Genomic DNA, 15,742 nt, shown 5'->3' with positions numbered 1-15,742 from the left:
AGTAGTATGAAGTTTTGGATATAGTACCTATACCCCCTATCACCGAGGTCGACAGCGGTAGGGTTGCACTATCTACAACATAATTTTTTTTCCGTTAACCCACGTCAGCCACACCTAACATTTGCCGTCGACTGCTGTTAACCCTACAGACAGGGCCTCCGGCGGCAGACAGTTATACCTACCCCATCGATTCCGACGGTAGAAAAAAGGTCAGACCCTGAATTATTTTTTTCAAACCAAGTTAAATCTTGCTTAACTTTTCCAAAAGGATCAAAGCAATTTGGCGGCGGCTGACAGCAAACCCAATCCGGTAGTACTCTCTTTCTCCGGCGCTAATCACAATGATTTTCACAGTAGAGTCTTGGCAAAAAAAAATTATATGAGACCAGGTTTCATATAAAGCAGGTGAGACCCGCCCTAATGGATGACACGTGGCATTCACAAATCACAAAGCATTTATCTAGATGCTTTGTGATTTGTGAACGTCACGTGTCATTTATCAGGATGGTCTTACCTGCTAACCTGGAAGACCTGTTCTCATATGATTCTTTTCCGGTCTTGGCCCCTTCCGCTGATCCTCATCTACAATGCAGACTATTTAGGGCCGCGGCAGCAGGGTGGGGAAACACAGCAGACGCCGTCGTTGCCCCTAGGCTAGCAACTCACTGCCAAGCCCACCTTTCCCCACTCTTCTCCAAGCCCCGGAGGTAAGGAACTGTGGCGACCCAAAAACCCTCATTTTTCTCTCCTCCTTCTTCTTCCTCATTAATCAGCGCTTTCTATCGTGTGAGTGAGATCCGGGCATTTCGTTGTGGTTCTTCTGCTCCCGGGTTCTGCTCTGCTTCTTGGTAGGGAGGGTGCGATCTTGACGACCCAAGCGCATCGATCTCCTCTGTTTTTTCTTTTGTTTCTTTTTTTTGTTTTCTGTTTTCCGTTTTGTGTTCTGTACTCCCTCTCCGCTTCTTCGTTTGATGTTAGTAGTCTCTAGTGCCGAGTAGTATTTGCGTGTCGTCGAGGTCCTCAACCCGCACCACCTCCCTCGCGCAATTTCCCCCTTGATTCCTTCTTCTTGCTCCGTTGCCCTTAGCCCTTTACCCTCTGTCTTTTTGTTTTGTTTTGTTTGAAAAAACCCTAATGTCGACTGTCGAGGATGGATTTTACCCTGTTTTTCTCCACACGCTGTCTCTTTCTTATGTCTCGTGCGACGCTCCAGAGTCTAGTCGTCCTAGATCTCTATCCACTGCAATTTCCTCGTAATTATATATAAAACTAAAAAGAATGGGAAGTTACTGCAGTTTAGTCGTTTTGAAGGGTGCTTGTACTAGTTGCTCCCAGATATCTTTCTCTCGTTGGAGTGTAGCACCAAATCTTACCCGGGTGTCTTTTCCCTTCTTTTCCCCTTACATAATCAATTAACAACTTTTTCATGGGTGCTTGCTGCCGAAATTGCTGAACTATTTTTTCGAGAATATTGCTGAACTTTTTGTGTGGTATGAGTAGGATCATAGAATTTTCTGCCAATTGCTTGTCAAATCAAATTATAATGATAGCAAGAAACACACTGTTGCAGTCTTTACTATCTTGTCAATGTCCAACTGACTGTTCCTGTACGCTATTGTCTGCTGATTTGCAAAGATTGTATATCCATTATGCATACAAATTTTTTAAGACTCAAATATGCAAGTGGGGCTTTAGTCAATGCTTAGGGTCATGTAGGCACTCCCTCGTTGGTTCTGGTTTATGTCCTTCCTTATATATACCTCTTCCCTGCCTCATTAATCAGTCCACACTGTCATTTGAACCTATCCTGTTACGAGCCAAGCATTCTTTCTTGTCTTGCATACTTGCATTCTTCTACTGTTGCTTTGCAATAAACATGTTATCAAGAATTACTTCTAGATTCGATATTGTTCTATATGATGTGGTTAATATTGTTAGTTTTTTGGCTTTCTTGTTTTCCGGAGTTCTAGTCAAAGCTCTTATAGTTGTTGTATTATGTATGCTAGTTATCTCTGAAGCCTTGTAATTATTATGAACAAATAGTTGCTATTTTTCGTGTGTGGTCGGAGTGGGACCATAGAATTGTCACCGACTGCACGTTAATCCATTGGAATCAATAATGATTGCAAGAAGCACAGTTGCAGTCTTTAGCATCTTACCATTGTCTAATCTACCTGTTCTGTACGAAGTTGTCTCCTTTACAAATAGCCTAAGCCATTGAAAGTGATTCATATGTTCTAAAGTTAGCTCGAATGCCCAAGTGGGCGATTAGTGAATTGCTTAGGATGCGTATACGCTTGCTGATTGGTCTCATTGGTCTCCATCCAAGTGGATACAGATAACAATGGGATAATTGAACAGGCTGCAGACCTGTAGTGCGCCCTTGCTTATAAGGCGCATTGCAGATGCCTGTCTTCCTTGTAAAGATCCACCCTGTTTCTAATTTGGCCCTATCCTTTTACCAGCTGAGCATTTCACTTTTGCCTTGCCAATTTAGATTTCGACTCAGGCATGTTCTATTGCATTCTTCCATTGATTGTTAGTATTGTTTTCAAGAATTTTGAGTTCTTTTGCTGTTCTGTTCTTGTGGTGTTCTACAGAAAGCTCTTATAGTTATGTATGTTCATGTCTGCAGCCTTGTAATTTTGTACAAACGAATTAAATCATTTTGCTCAAGTAAGTTAGAGATCTCAGTTTTGTTCACTGAGAAAATGAAAATCAAGCATCGGTAAAGCTGGATTTGGAGTAAATAGCTTTCTTTGGGTATATCTCTAGGTGTTTAGAGGCACAACTGTTTGTTTTGTTGGTCGATATGAGCATCATGCAACTTCTGAATGAGTTTATAAGGCGTTTGATTTTCCACCTATCTGAGTCTAGGGATGCTTGTGCTAGTTGCTGTCAGATATCTTTTCCCTCGTTGGAGTGTAGCACCAAATCTTACAGGGGTGTCTTTTCCCTAGTTTTCTCTTTGGATAATCAAATTAACTACTTGTTCATGGGTGCTTGCTGCCGAAATTGCTCAACTTTTTGTGTGGTATGAGTAGGATTATAGAATTTTTCCCGCAAAAAAAAAGGATCATAGAATTTTCTGCCGATTGCCTGTCAAATCAAATTATAATGATAGCAAGAAACACTGTTGCAGTCTTTACTATCTTGTCAATGTCCAACTGACTTTTCCTGTACGCTATTGTCTGCTGATTTGCAAAGACCATATAACCATTATACATCCCTGAAAGTGTTTAATACTCAAACATGCAAGTAGGGTATTAGTCAATGCTTAGGCTCATATAGGCACTCCCTGATTGGTTCTGCTTTATGTCTGTACAACGGGATAATTGAGCATGATGCCGGCTGTAGCACGTCTTGCTTATATATACCTCTTTCCTGCCTCATTAATCACCCCACCCCACCTTGTCATTTGAACCTATCCTGGTACGAGCTAAGCATTCTTTCTTGTCTTCCATACTTGCATACTTCTATTGTCTGCTTTGCAGTAAACAAGTTATCGAGAATTACTTTAAGATTCGATATTGTTCTATATGATGGGTTTAATATTGTTACATAGTTCTTTTGGCTTTCTTGTTTTCCGGAGCTCTAGCCAAAGCTCCAACAACTATGCATGCTAGTCAGCTCTGAAGCCTTGTAATGCTTATGAACGAGTAGTTGCTATTTTTTGTGTGTGGTGGGAGTGGGACCATATAATTGTCACCAATTGCAATTAATCCATTGGAATCAATAATGATTGCAAGAAGCACAGTTGCAGTCTTTAGCATCTTATCATTGTCTAATCTACCTGTTCTGTACGCAGTTGTCTCCTTAACAAATAGCCTAAGCCATTGAAAGTGATTCATACGTTCTAATGTTAGCTCGAATGCCCAAGTAGGTGATTAGTGAATTGCTTAGGATGTGTATACGCTTGCTGATTGGTCCCAATGGTCTCCATCCAAGTGGATACAGATAACAATGGGATAATTGAACAGGCTGTAGACCTGTAGTGCGCCCTTGCTTATAAGGCGCATTGCAGATGCCTGCCTTCCTTGTAAAGATCCACCCTGTTTCTAATTTGGCCCTATTCTTTTAGCAGCCGAGCATTTCACTTTTGCCTTCCAATTTAAATTTCGACTCAGCATGTTCTGTTGCATTCTTCCATTGATTGTTAGTATTGTTTTCAAGAATTGTTAGTTCTTTTGCTGTCCTATTCTTGTGGCGTTCTACAGAAAGCTCTTATAGCTATGTATGTTCATCTCTGCAGCCTTGTAATTTTGTACTACAAACGATTTAAATCATTTTGCTCAAGTAAGTTGGAGATCTCAATTTTTTTCACTGAGAAAATGAAAATCAAGCATCAGTTAAGCTGGATTTAGAGTAAACCGATTTCTTTGGGTATATCTCTAGGTGTTTAGAGGCACAGCTGTTTGTTTTGTTGGTCGATATGAGCATCATGCAACTTCTGAATGAGTTTATAAGGTGTTTGACTTTCCGTCTATCTTGAGTCTAGGGATACTTGTTGATTTAATAATGTGTCAAAATTTGGACAGAAGCATTTATTGTCATGTAGTTGCTATTGGTGATTTACTTTCAGAAAAAAGAGTTAATGGCTTATGCATATCATCATTGTAGACATCTTTCTTATTACTTTGTTGATCTTAATATTATATGAAATATCCAGGTGCTACGGGAAGTGATCGGAAGCCTGCAGTATGGGCAATCTGTGCTGCTGCGTTCAAGTTGATCAGTCTACCGTGGCCATCAGAGAGCAGTTTGGGAAGTTTGACAGTGTGCTTGAGCCAGGATGCCACTTCCTGCCTTGGATCTTTGGGAAGCGTGTAGTTGGCCATCTCACACTCAGGTTGCAGCAGCTGGATGTGCGCTGTGAAACTAAGACAAAGGTTTATCACTTCATCTTAATACCCAGTTACAAAATGGATGCTTTGGTGACTTTTATTTCTAAAGAAAATGGTGCCATCGTTTTTGTCCCAACAGAAATTTCAAAGTTTAATGTTGCATCTTATAGTAGGTCTTTGTGGGCTGTAAATCACCTGAATCCCTGTTTGAACAAACATTGCTTTTCCTGTTACCTTCTATGTAAAATGAACGGCACTGAAAGTTGAATATAAAATTATATTGGTAGTTAGTTACTCCCTGCAACTTCTAAATTTTAGCATTTTGGTTTGCCATATGGACATAATCCTAAAGCGACTGCCGCATGAGATTAAGAAACGTTCCCGTATAACTATACTCCCTCCATTCCCTTATACAAGGCCACAAACTCATATTACAGGTACCAAGATAAAATTTAATGACTCCTTTGCAAGTCAACTTTTCTTTTAGTTAACCGGGATCATTAATACACCACAAGCATGCAACGAATGAATGGGAAGGAAGTGGTGGAGTGTCATTATGACTACATGCATGTAAGTATTAAAAAGTTGCTAGTACGAGGAAACATCATTAAATTTTGCCTCGATTACTGTTGGTGGCCTTGTATTGATGCAAAATGTATTTTTGATAGTGGCCTTGTATAAGGGAATGGAGGGAGTACTTACTACTCCCTCCGTCCCGTAATATAAGACGTTTTTTGACACTACACTAGTATCCAAAAACGTCTTAAATTATGGGATAGAGGGAGTAATTATTAATCCTTTAGTGACCTAATTAAGTATCCAAAAGGTCACATTGCCAATGATACTGTGTTCTGTATTTTCTTCTGCTATTAAGAATTAGCGTGATGTTGCTGACATGTGAAGTTCTACAGGACAATGTGTTTGTTACTGTTGTTGCATCAATTCAGTACCGACCTCTGGCTGGCAAAGAAAGTGACGCATACTACAAACTGACCAACACAAGATCCCAGATTCAGGCCTATGTTTTTGATGGTAGGATGTCTTGGAATAAGTGAAGATTTCTATACGCTGTTTCAGTAGCTTAGTATATTCATATCATCACTGATACAACTGAATGTAATTTGTTAACCATATCCCACTATTCCTCCTGTATCCACTAATTTGGGGCACTGATTGATATCTACAGTGATCAGGGCAAGTGTTCCAAAGCTCAACCTGGATGATGCTTTCGTGCAGAAGAATGATATAGCACAGGCTGTGGAGGATGAACTTGAAAAGGCTATGTCGGCATATGGCTTTGAGATCGTGCAGACCCTCATTGTCGACATCGAGCCAGATGCGCATGTCAAGCAGGCGATGAATGAGATTAATGCAGGTTATTTGCTAAAGCCCTGACGTGATGAAAGTTGGACACTTGTACTTAAATCTGGCCTCCATCATAGTACTGACATGATACTTGTGCCTTTTGCAGCTGCAAGGATGAGGGTGGCTGCAAACGAGAAGGCGGAGGCTGAGAAGATTGTCCAGATCAAGCGTGCCGAGGGTGAAGCAGAGGCCAAGTACCTGTCTGGCCTGGGTATCGCCCGCCAGCGCCAGGCCATTGTGGATGGCCTGAGGGACAGCGTCCTGGGCTTCTCAGTCAATGTGCCTGGCACCACTGCAAAGGACGTGATGGACATGGTGCTGATCACCCAGTACTTTGACACTATGAAAGAGGTCGGCGCGTCCTCCAAGTCCTCGGCGGTGTTCATCCCCCATGGCCCTGGCGCGGTGCGCGACATCGCCACGCAGATCCGCGACGGTCTTCTTCAGGGCCAGTCTGCCTCTGACAACTAAGCACTTTGCTTCGCCGGCATGAACTTTGAAGCTGGTGGTGGTTTGTGGTTTGCTAGCTATTGCCTACAGTACTGTCTAATATGATGCATGCCGTATGATTATGACTTATCTGGAACCATATGTGGATCGTGGCTTAGGTCGATGTGCGGTAACAAAACCTTTAACCTATTGGGAATGCAGGATGATATAAGTGTGTTATGAAATGCTGGTGATGAACTTGATCTAAGCTTCTTTTATTTTGCCTTTTAGTGCTGTCAATTGCATGTAAAATGCTGGTTTAAGGTTACATATTTCTCATGGGCGATTTCTTCTGAGATGCCTTTCCTGTTTTGCGAGGGGATGTGAGGATGAATGTTTATTCATGATTTACTGGAGCCCGAGCGGGTAGGTTCCACCTCAAGGTTTCACAGGTGCTCGTTAAACTTTGAGATGAAGGAAACTTTTAACGTTTTCAAGTGGTGGCCATCTTAGCTGATATAAGGAACTTAGAAAGAATTTTATTTGTTTTAACTTCAACTTTGTACATACATGTGGCAATGTTGCCGCTGATTTACGTGCAAAGTACTCGTGATCGTGGACAAAAAGCGTGGAAACACAATGCACACGGGATTCTCCATAACTAGAAGTGTTGGGCACGCTTTGCTGCGCCGTTGGTGTTGTTGGGTTTCTTCAAAAAATGATCACTCTGTTTCAAAATATATGATATATTGCTTTTTTGAAAGTCAAACCTTTTAAGTTCAATAAAAATTTAGAGAAATATATCAAAATTCATAATATCAAATCAGTATTTTTAAATTCATCATGAAATGAATTTCCATACTTTTTGTTTAATATTGTGGATGTCGATATTTTTGCTCTGAACTTGGTCAAAGTTGAAGAAATTTGACTTCTACAAAACCAATACTACCCCTCATATTTTGGAACCGATGGAATATTTAGTTTGATGGGTGGTGGAAATGATAGAGTGTGTTTTATTTTTATTTATAATGCGGTGATTTGGTGGGTCTTTTGTGGTGTTATTCCGAGTTACCCGTTAACCAATCTATATTTATGTGGGAAAATTTTGATGCCGGTGGTCGCATGTACTACTATATTGGTGGTACAATATCACATGATGATACTTCTTTTTTCCGGGTGATGGAAGGATGCGCGGGATTGATATGTTTTTATAGGTCAGTTGCTGCTTGTTGATTTGAAAAATCGTTGGCCGGGTCAAAATAGTAAACCAAATCCAAAATTACCTTAATTGAATGAAAGAGTTTCAAAATTAGGGAACATACTGAATTAAAATAATTGAACGGGAGAGCTTGAACAAGTGTTGAACCTGTCAAAATGGGTTCACCCAATTGTAAATTAAATACCTCAATTAATTGTGAAACCTTAAAAATTAGGAAGCATATTGTATAGTATAAAAGAATTGAATAAGAGAGCTTTGAGAAACTGTTGACCCGGTTAAAATTAGGTGGCCCAATTTTAATTGGAGACCTTAATTGAATGTGGGCTATTTAAAACTAGAGAGCTTAGTGTTATAGAGGATTGCCTATAATCTGATAGTAATCCTACTGCTATGGAATGAGAATGCTTATTTAATTGCAAAAAAGATGGAGTATCTCACAGCGCCATTTGAAAGTCTTCCTGTGCAACACCCAATATTACGTTCATGTGCAACACCCAATATTACGTTTCTAATTCAGTAGAATGCTCATTTAATCAAAGGAGTCAAAGAAGGCTTTCCTGCGGAGGTCCCAGTGCAGTAGATAGGCAGTAGTAAGGCTTACATGTATATGGTGGTGTTGGGCGAAAATCGCGTGTAAATAGACTATAAAACTGTGGAGTCTTGGGAGTCTTCTCTCCTTCTTCTTTAATGAATGATACGCACACTCGTGCGTATTCGAGATTTTGTTAATAGGAGCACGCTAAGAGTAGAAGATAACCACATTATGGTTGAGATGGATGGGCTCGAGTCGGGCCCGACTTTAGGAGTACAAGATAACCACATCACGTTTGGTACATGGGCGTAAAGTCAGGTATGGATGTAGATTAGCAACACACACTCACACGAGCTCTCTATGTGAAACATGCTCTCACACTCGCGATGCTTAGGTGATGGGACGGCGTTGCTGAATCATAAAAGTTGGTATGCATGATGGGCAGCGAGATCGAGCACCCAGAGCTTTAAATGAGCGGAGTACCGGAAAAAGAAGATTTTGGACTTTCTGCCCACAAAAAAATAGTAGCATTTGTAACTGGAACGATTTACTTTGGATCGTAAATCCCCAAGGGAGGGCTATAATCCAAACAAAGAAGGAGCTAGCGGATAGTTTGAAATTTCAATGATTAGGGGGGGGGGGATGAAACACTTGTCTTTCACAATTAATTCTTTCTTTTTTATGTTTAGGACACGCGAAATGATAGCGAAACTCGATATGAGGAGAAAGTTTGGCAAAAGAGGTTGAACAAGAGGAATTGTTGTCTAGCAGGCCTCCAGCCCGACCTCCAGCAAGCCTTGCAACATCACGCCAATAGAATGAGAGAGGTGTGTGAGCGGCGGCAAGCGTAGTCGTGGATCAACCAAACTATCGTCTATAATGTCGTGACAACACTTTGAAATGAGTTTATTGCGAAGCACGCCACCGACCGAGAGGCATCGAAGGATCTCGTTGACGTGGCCATCGGGGATTTATAGTGTGACCTCTGTTGGCCACCATGTGGGATGATGGTTACTGTTATGTGTGATTGTGATGGAATGGAGACGAGAGATTTGTTTTCTTTGGATTTGGGACCTAGGCGGAACGCTTAAACCCAGTCGCAAGACATTGTCGGTGCGATGTAGTCTGCTAGACTGACTATGTGGCGTAGGCCGAGCCATGAGGGCTATATGGATTCGAACCGTAGACCTTCACACTAAAACAGATTAAACGGATTACAAAATAATTTGAACTGTCTCAAAGACCGAACATGCATTTTTTTTTTACATCGGGCTCTTTCATAAACTTATTTAAAGATCAATTAGTGCACCATAGTTTTTCTCACGGAAAGATAATGAGATGGTTCTTATGTGCTCTGATAATTATTTTTTGTATTATGATCTATCTAGGAGCACTACCATAGTGTTTTTTGAAGGAAGATTAGATCTAGATGTTGGGGAAATAACATTAATAAATTTATACTAGACTTTTATACTTCATTAAAAAATTGTTACATACTCCAGTATTAAATGGTACAATCTAATGAACACAATTTTCTATACTTAGCAACCATTGCTAACCACATAACAATGTTGTTAATAATAGTTGTAGTTTTCTTATTATACGGTTCACCTGTATCTCTGGAATTTTATTGTGCTAATTCATATGTTGTAAAAAAAGTTCTCTACAAATTAAAATTTAAAAGTTGTATAAATTATATAGTGTATACATATATATTTGTATGTATGCGCATATGTGCATGTATATTTTAGTATGATTAAATATCATGACAAAAAAATTGAAAGCGCATACTCTAGCAACTATCTAGTGGTTTATAGTGTATTATTAGTTAAGATATTCATAGGAAGTTCTAGAGTATGACAGGTGTAAGTTGATAACATGTGCATGTTTTGTACGTGTTTTTAAAATAGCATCCTTATTGTAACCAAAGTTTTTCATCTTGTTACTCATGTGCATTAATCTTTGTCAGCAAATCCATTTTAGGCATATATAATATGATAAATCTAGACTAATTTATCTCTAATCTAAGTGCCTAGGTTATCCAACCAAGAATCCAGTTTTGTCATATCATCTAATCTAGAAAGATCACATTTGCATTACCCCAAAACATGTTTGTTTCCTTGAAATTACTTTAGATAGGTAATAATCCAACCGTCCACAAATTTCCATGATCGTTGATTAAGTATGTCAATTTCTTACATGTTTATCGATCATGATAAATCCTAGGTGACATCAAAGAGTTTTGACTTGTAAATCTATTGACCCCTTTATCAAGACCATTGCACATATTATGTTCTATCCAAATCCCAGTTACTTCACAAAATTAATTTTCTATACCAAGATCACCATCAATTTCACTTCAAATTTGGACCACAACTTGATATTACAATATTATAGACCAAGGCCTTGTACAATGCAAGGTACTTAGTAAATAAACTGAGTTTTCAATAAGCACCAGAGATTGTCTCTATAGGAGTGGTGCCTAATTAAGTGTCTACCCTTGATAAATAAGCACCGGTGCTTAAAAAACTAGTTTATCTCTCTAAGCACCTTGCATTGTACAAGGCCTAATACAATTTATGTTCATCTTGTTATGTAACCATTTGTATTTTTTAAATTTTCTTGAATTTTCAAAAAGGTGCCATGTGTAAAGCCTTTCAAAAATATTTTCCTAAAATGATCCAAACTTTTTCTACATGCAACATAGTACAATACATTGTTCTTCTCAATTTTAGGCATTTTTTCTGAGTACGGCTATATGTAAGCATGAATGAATTGTAGGTATTTATTACTGATAATCTAATTTTGAACTACATGTATCTTAAAAAAAAATCTTGGAATGGAACATTATACTATATTGAAGTACTTATGTACCACTATAGCGCCTAATCATAAAATATATACAAATTTCAAACAATTACTTGGGAAAATACAAACATTTGTTTGCATGTTAATGGTTTTGTATTTTTTTTGTAAATATGGTCAAAATATGAAAATTGACATGGGGTCATGTTATAACCTCATACCATGTGCCTAAATTTCATAAAAGTTGAACTATACATGATTTCTAACTAAGGCATCTCCTAGAAATAATCATAGGATTGAAAAACAAAGTGTGAGGTTTTGGTGAGGATATCTGATGTGCGGCAAGCCGTGTAGGTGGCCCCATCTTCAGATTGGAGTGGAATTTGAGGAGGATTCATCAAGAACACGGAGCAAATCTACACGAAAACACACTACTACAGAACCGAACATCATTGTGCGACCAATTTGTATCATCAAAGATGAGTTTTTGGTCGGTCAATGTCTTGGGGTCAACGATGACATGTTTATTAGTGACCCACTGAAAACTGGCCAGCTTATTTTTTTTGTAGTTGAGACTTTGATTGAACAGGGGCCCATGGCAATTTTAGTAAAATTATAGGCCGATGGCAAAAAAATTTTAAAATAATAAAGGCCTAATACATATGTTTCTGTAAACTTGCCATGTTCTTCAAAAACTTGGCAAGAATCGTACAATGATGTAGGATTTTTAGTTGTCTAAAATTTCCATGATTACAAACTTCATGAATCGACAAACTTCATGGCTACTCTTTTTTTGGGTGAAAGTGTTGGCAAAAATTGTTTGTCGTGCTTGGCAAATCTGGGGTTTTGTTGATGGCAACTTAGGTTCATACAATATAGCTCATTTTTGATGTCTTAAGTTATGGCAAAACTTAGTTTCTCATGCATGGCATTTTTTTCAAACAACTGTTGTGGCAATGTTTACAGACAATTGCCATGACATGTATTTTGAGAGTATAATGGCACATGTCGTGTACGCATGATTGCAGTTTTTATGAACACTTGGGATGTTATGTTCTATTAGCATCCATGGGAAGTAGTTGTTCTACATCTAAATAGGTACCACAAATCGAAGATCCTTTTTGCCAAGCCACCTTAAGTTTTCTAATACATTTATAAGTCATGTCGCGACAAACTTTCTAGAGATGTTTTTGTCAAGGCATCTTAATTTGTATTCGTTCTATGTTCAATTACATGGCAACTTTACTTTGCTTTTTAGGTACGAACTAGCCATGGCAAACTTTCTCATGTTTCTAACATGGTCACCTTAAGTTTCATACCGCATTTCAATAATTTTTCTCATAGCAAATTTATTGTATTGACCTTGGCAAACTCATTGCATGGCTTTGACATTTTTCTTTGTTTAGACTATGACATTTTTATTATTTAAACAATGGAAATTTTATTAATTACACCATGGTAGCTTTAGTGTAGGTAGCATGGCATTTTTATTATTCAGAGGATGGCATTTTGTTCTTTAAACGATGGATTTTTTCTTATTTTAGACCATGACATTTTCTTATTTAGACCATAACAAATCTTTAGACAGAAACAACATGCTCTCCTTTTTGAAAACTGCCATGCTTTTTTGTAATATTTGTCAATGCCATTTAAAGATCGTCACCATTCCAAATTAGAATACTAATTTGGTTGTTATGGCATTTTTTCCACTATTTTCTTCTTCCATAATGTTATTTAACACATGGAAATTCGTCTAGTGTGTTTATCTAGTGATCAATGGCATTCATGAACAAATTTGTTTTCTCTATCACATGGCAAGTTTGATTTTTTTTGTAGCGGTCACACGAGGATTCAGAACTTTATGTTTCCCAACACATGGCAAGTTGTAGGGAGGATTTGTAATGGTCACACGACAATCCTATGAATGATGTTTTCAAAATCATGGCAATTCTTGAAACAAAAGTATATGTCTCATGGGCAATTCTTTTAAACATTTTTTGATTTCTAAATCATGGCAATTCTTGAAACAAATAATATAATGTATCATGGCACCTTATCATATATGGACATGTTCATATAGAGCATCACGGCAAATCTACATAAATTATGACATTTTTTTTTCATGGGCACATTCCGTGGCAATTTTATTGAACATGCATGCCATGGCAAAATTACCAAACTTACCATCACATTTTTTTAGTTTTTAAAAGCATGACAAATTTTATTATCTAGATCATGGCAATTTTTTTAATTGCATGACAATTTTATTAGTTCGACCGTGGCAAGTTTGTATGCACGATTTTTATGTTATGATAAATAAAATATAGATCATGGTAAATTTATTTTTAAGGGCATGCCATTTTATTTATTTTCAATCACGAAAATTTGTTTGTGTGATTGTTATGTTATGACAACAGAAAAATAGAGGATGGACGTTCTGTTATTAAGAGCACAACAATTTCTTTTGTAGCACGGCAAATTTTATTTTATCGACCATGACAATATTTTATTTTATAAATTTCCAATTTTTCATCATTTTCATCGAAAACCAGATTTTATTCCCTTTTGAGATCATAGCAAGTTTATTAACTATATTGTGTGCAATTTTATTTTTAAATAGCATGGAATTTTATATTATCTACATCATGGTAATTTTGTTTTTAATGGCATGACAATTTTTATTATGTTCCACCATAGGCAATTTTCTATATGTGCTTTTTTATGTTATATGACAAAGAGAACATGGAGCATGGCAATTTATTTTATTAAGAGTCATGGCAAATTATATTATCTAAATTTTAGTAATTTTTTACTCACATGGCAATTTTAACATATTTTTATCGTGGCAATATTTAATGTGTGATTATGTTAGCGAAAATATAGAGCATGGTTTTTACTAACTGGGGAATTTTTTGTTTTTTGCAATTTTTGCAATGGCAAGGCAACTTTTATTTTTTTTCGATCGTTGCCAATTTTATTTTATTTTCAATTTTGCATCATTATCATCAAAAACTAAAAACTTTTGTTGCCATAGCAACTTGATTTTTGTTTGTCATGTCAATTTAACGCCATGTTTACACATGTTTGCCATGATTTGGTCTAAAGCATCATGTCCAGGAGTTGTGCACTTCTTTTCCTGGATGTAGCTACACATAAAATTTATACACGCATTCCTAACGTAATGTTCCACTAGTCATTAGAGGATAGTTTTTTCCCCTACACTGCGGCTAGGGTTTTCCTCCTCCTGGCGATCGGATCGCCGGTGAGTCCCTCTCCAATACAAACTACTCCTCCCTGGCAATCAATCGCCAGCGAGTCCGTCCATCATTACCTCTCCCTTGCGTAGGGGTGGGTCGTTCTTTCTTTCGATGCAGATCGCGATAGCGATGGCGGTGGACGCCCAGTCAGGAACGAGCGGCGGGAGTGGCGCCGCAATGAAGTCAGATCTTGATGAATTTCTGGAACAACTGAACTTGGACGAAGAGGAATTCGATGACTTGGTTATCGACGCAGACGATCCTGAGATCAACGAAAGCGTTAGATGGTTTGCCCTAGCTAGGGTTCATACGGACAAATCCTTTAGCCAAACTGCTTTCTACAGGGAGATGCGTGCGGCGTGGAACACACAGCCGAGCCGGTTAGGTTTCGACCGGTGGGACAGAATCTGTTCATGGTACAAGCTTCTTGCCTTGGAGATTGGGAGCGCATGCTGGATCAAGGATCGTGGTTGTTCAGGAATATGCTTGTGTTGATGTGCCCATATGATGGTTTTACGAAAGCTGAGGAGGTACCAATGGTGTTTATGCCAATTTGGTTACAAATCCATAAACTTCCCGAGGGGTTCTGCAAGCAGAAGATTGTGTAATATCTGCTCAGGAACTCCGGTGAGATCTTGGAGATGAGACTTAATGGGAATACGAGAGGAGACTATGTTAGAGTGAGGATCCGTCATGATGTTAGCAAGCCTCTTACAAAATTTGTTAGTATTTTCCGGGGCCATGAGAGGCAGGTGTTCTTGGTTCATTATGAGAAACTGGCCCGCTTTTGCAGTGTCTGTGGCTTAATTGGTCATGAGTATAAAGAATGTGGTAGTGGTATTCATGAAGAGAAGGATAAGAAGTATGGGGCGTGGTTATATGCTGATGGTCCAAACAAACCACGTCAGGAGGAACAACACATGCGAGGTGGTGCAAGGCAATATGAGACTACACCGCAACGTGAGGTGGGTGGGAAGAAGGTGGTGGATCCTGACATGTTGGATACAGCCACCAGCCCCCCAAAGAAGGGCCATACCCACATGCAGGTTGATCCGGTTGTCAGGAAGAGATTGGCAATGGGCGGTGTGGGCTCAGAAGAGGTGAAGGGTACCCAGAATCCAAAGGGAAACACTCTAGCTTTGACCCTTGGGAAGGGGGAGGATAAAGGGACCAATTCACCTAGCAGCAGCAATGGAAGTAAGGGTGCAAAAACTAGCTCAGAGTATGTATCATGCGATAAATCGGCGGCCTCCCTAGAGAAGGACCGCCGGGCACAATGAGTCTGTTATGT

At 38.8% G+C, this 15,742-nt stretch overlaps 1 protein-coding gene across 2 annotated transcripts; it reads left to right on the top strand.

The window, feature by feature from the left end:
* The first annotated feature begins 536 nt into the window (after positions 1-536).
* LOC123111986 (hypersensitive-induced response protein-like protein 1) lies at positions 537-6,928 on the top strand. 2 transcript variants are annotated; one of them, XM_044532870.1, is made up of 5 exons: positions 537-707; positions 4,670-4,889; positions 5,756-5,876; positions 6,031-6,219; positions 6,316-6,928. In XM_044532870.1, the coding sequence occupies exons 2-5, from the start codon at positions 4,701-4,703 to the stop codon at positions 6,678-6,680; spliced, it is 864 nt and encodes a 287-aa protein (XP_044388805.1). In that variant the 5' UTR covers positions 537-707; positions 4,670-4,700; the 3' UTR covers positions 6,681-6,928. The 2 variants fall into 2 exon arrangements, with proteins under 2 accessions (XP_044388805.1, XP_044388806.1); XM_044532871.1 differs by lacking the exon at positions 537-707 and adding an exon at positions 828-848.
* Positions 6,929-15,742: the final 8,814 nt, after the last annotated feature.

The sequence above is a fragment of the Triticum aestivum genome, chromosome 5B, assembly GCF_018294505.1.
Source record: "Triticum aestivum cultivar Chinese Spring chromosome 5B, IWGSC CS RefSeq v2.1, whole genome shotgun sequence".
NCBI classification, from domain to species: Eukaryota; Viridiplantae; Streptophyta; class Magnoliopsida; order Poales; family Poaceae; genus Triticum; species Triticum aestivum.
The sequence above is the reverse complement of the archived record's forward strand: the minus strand, read 5'-3'. Positions and strand labels throughout refer to the sequence as shown.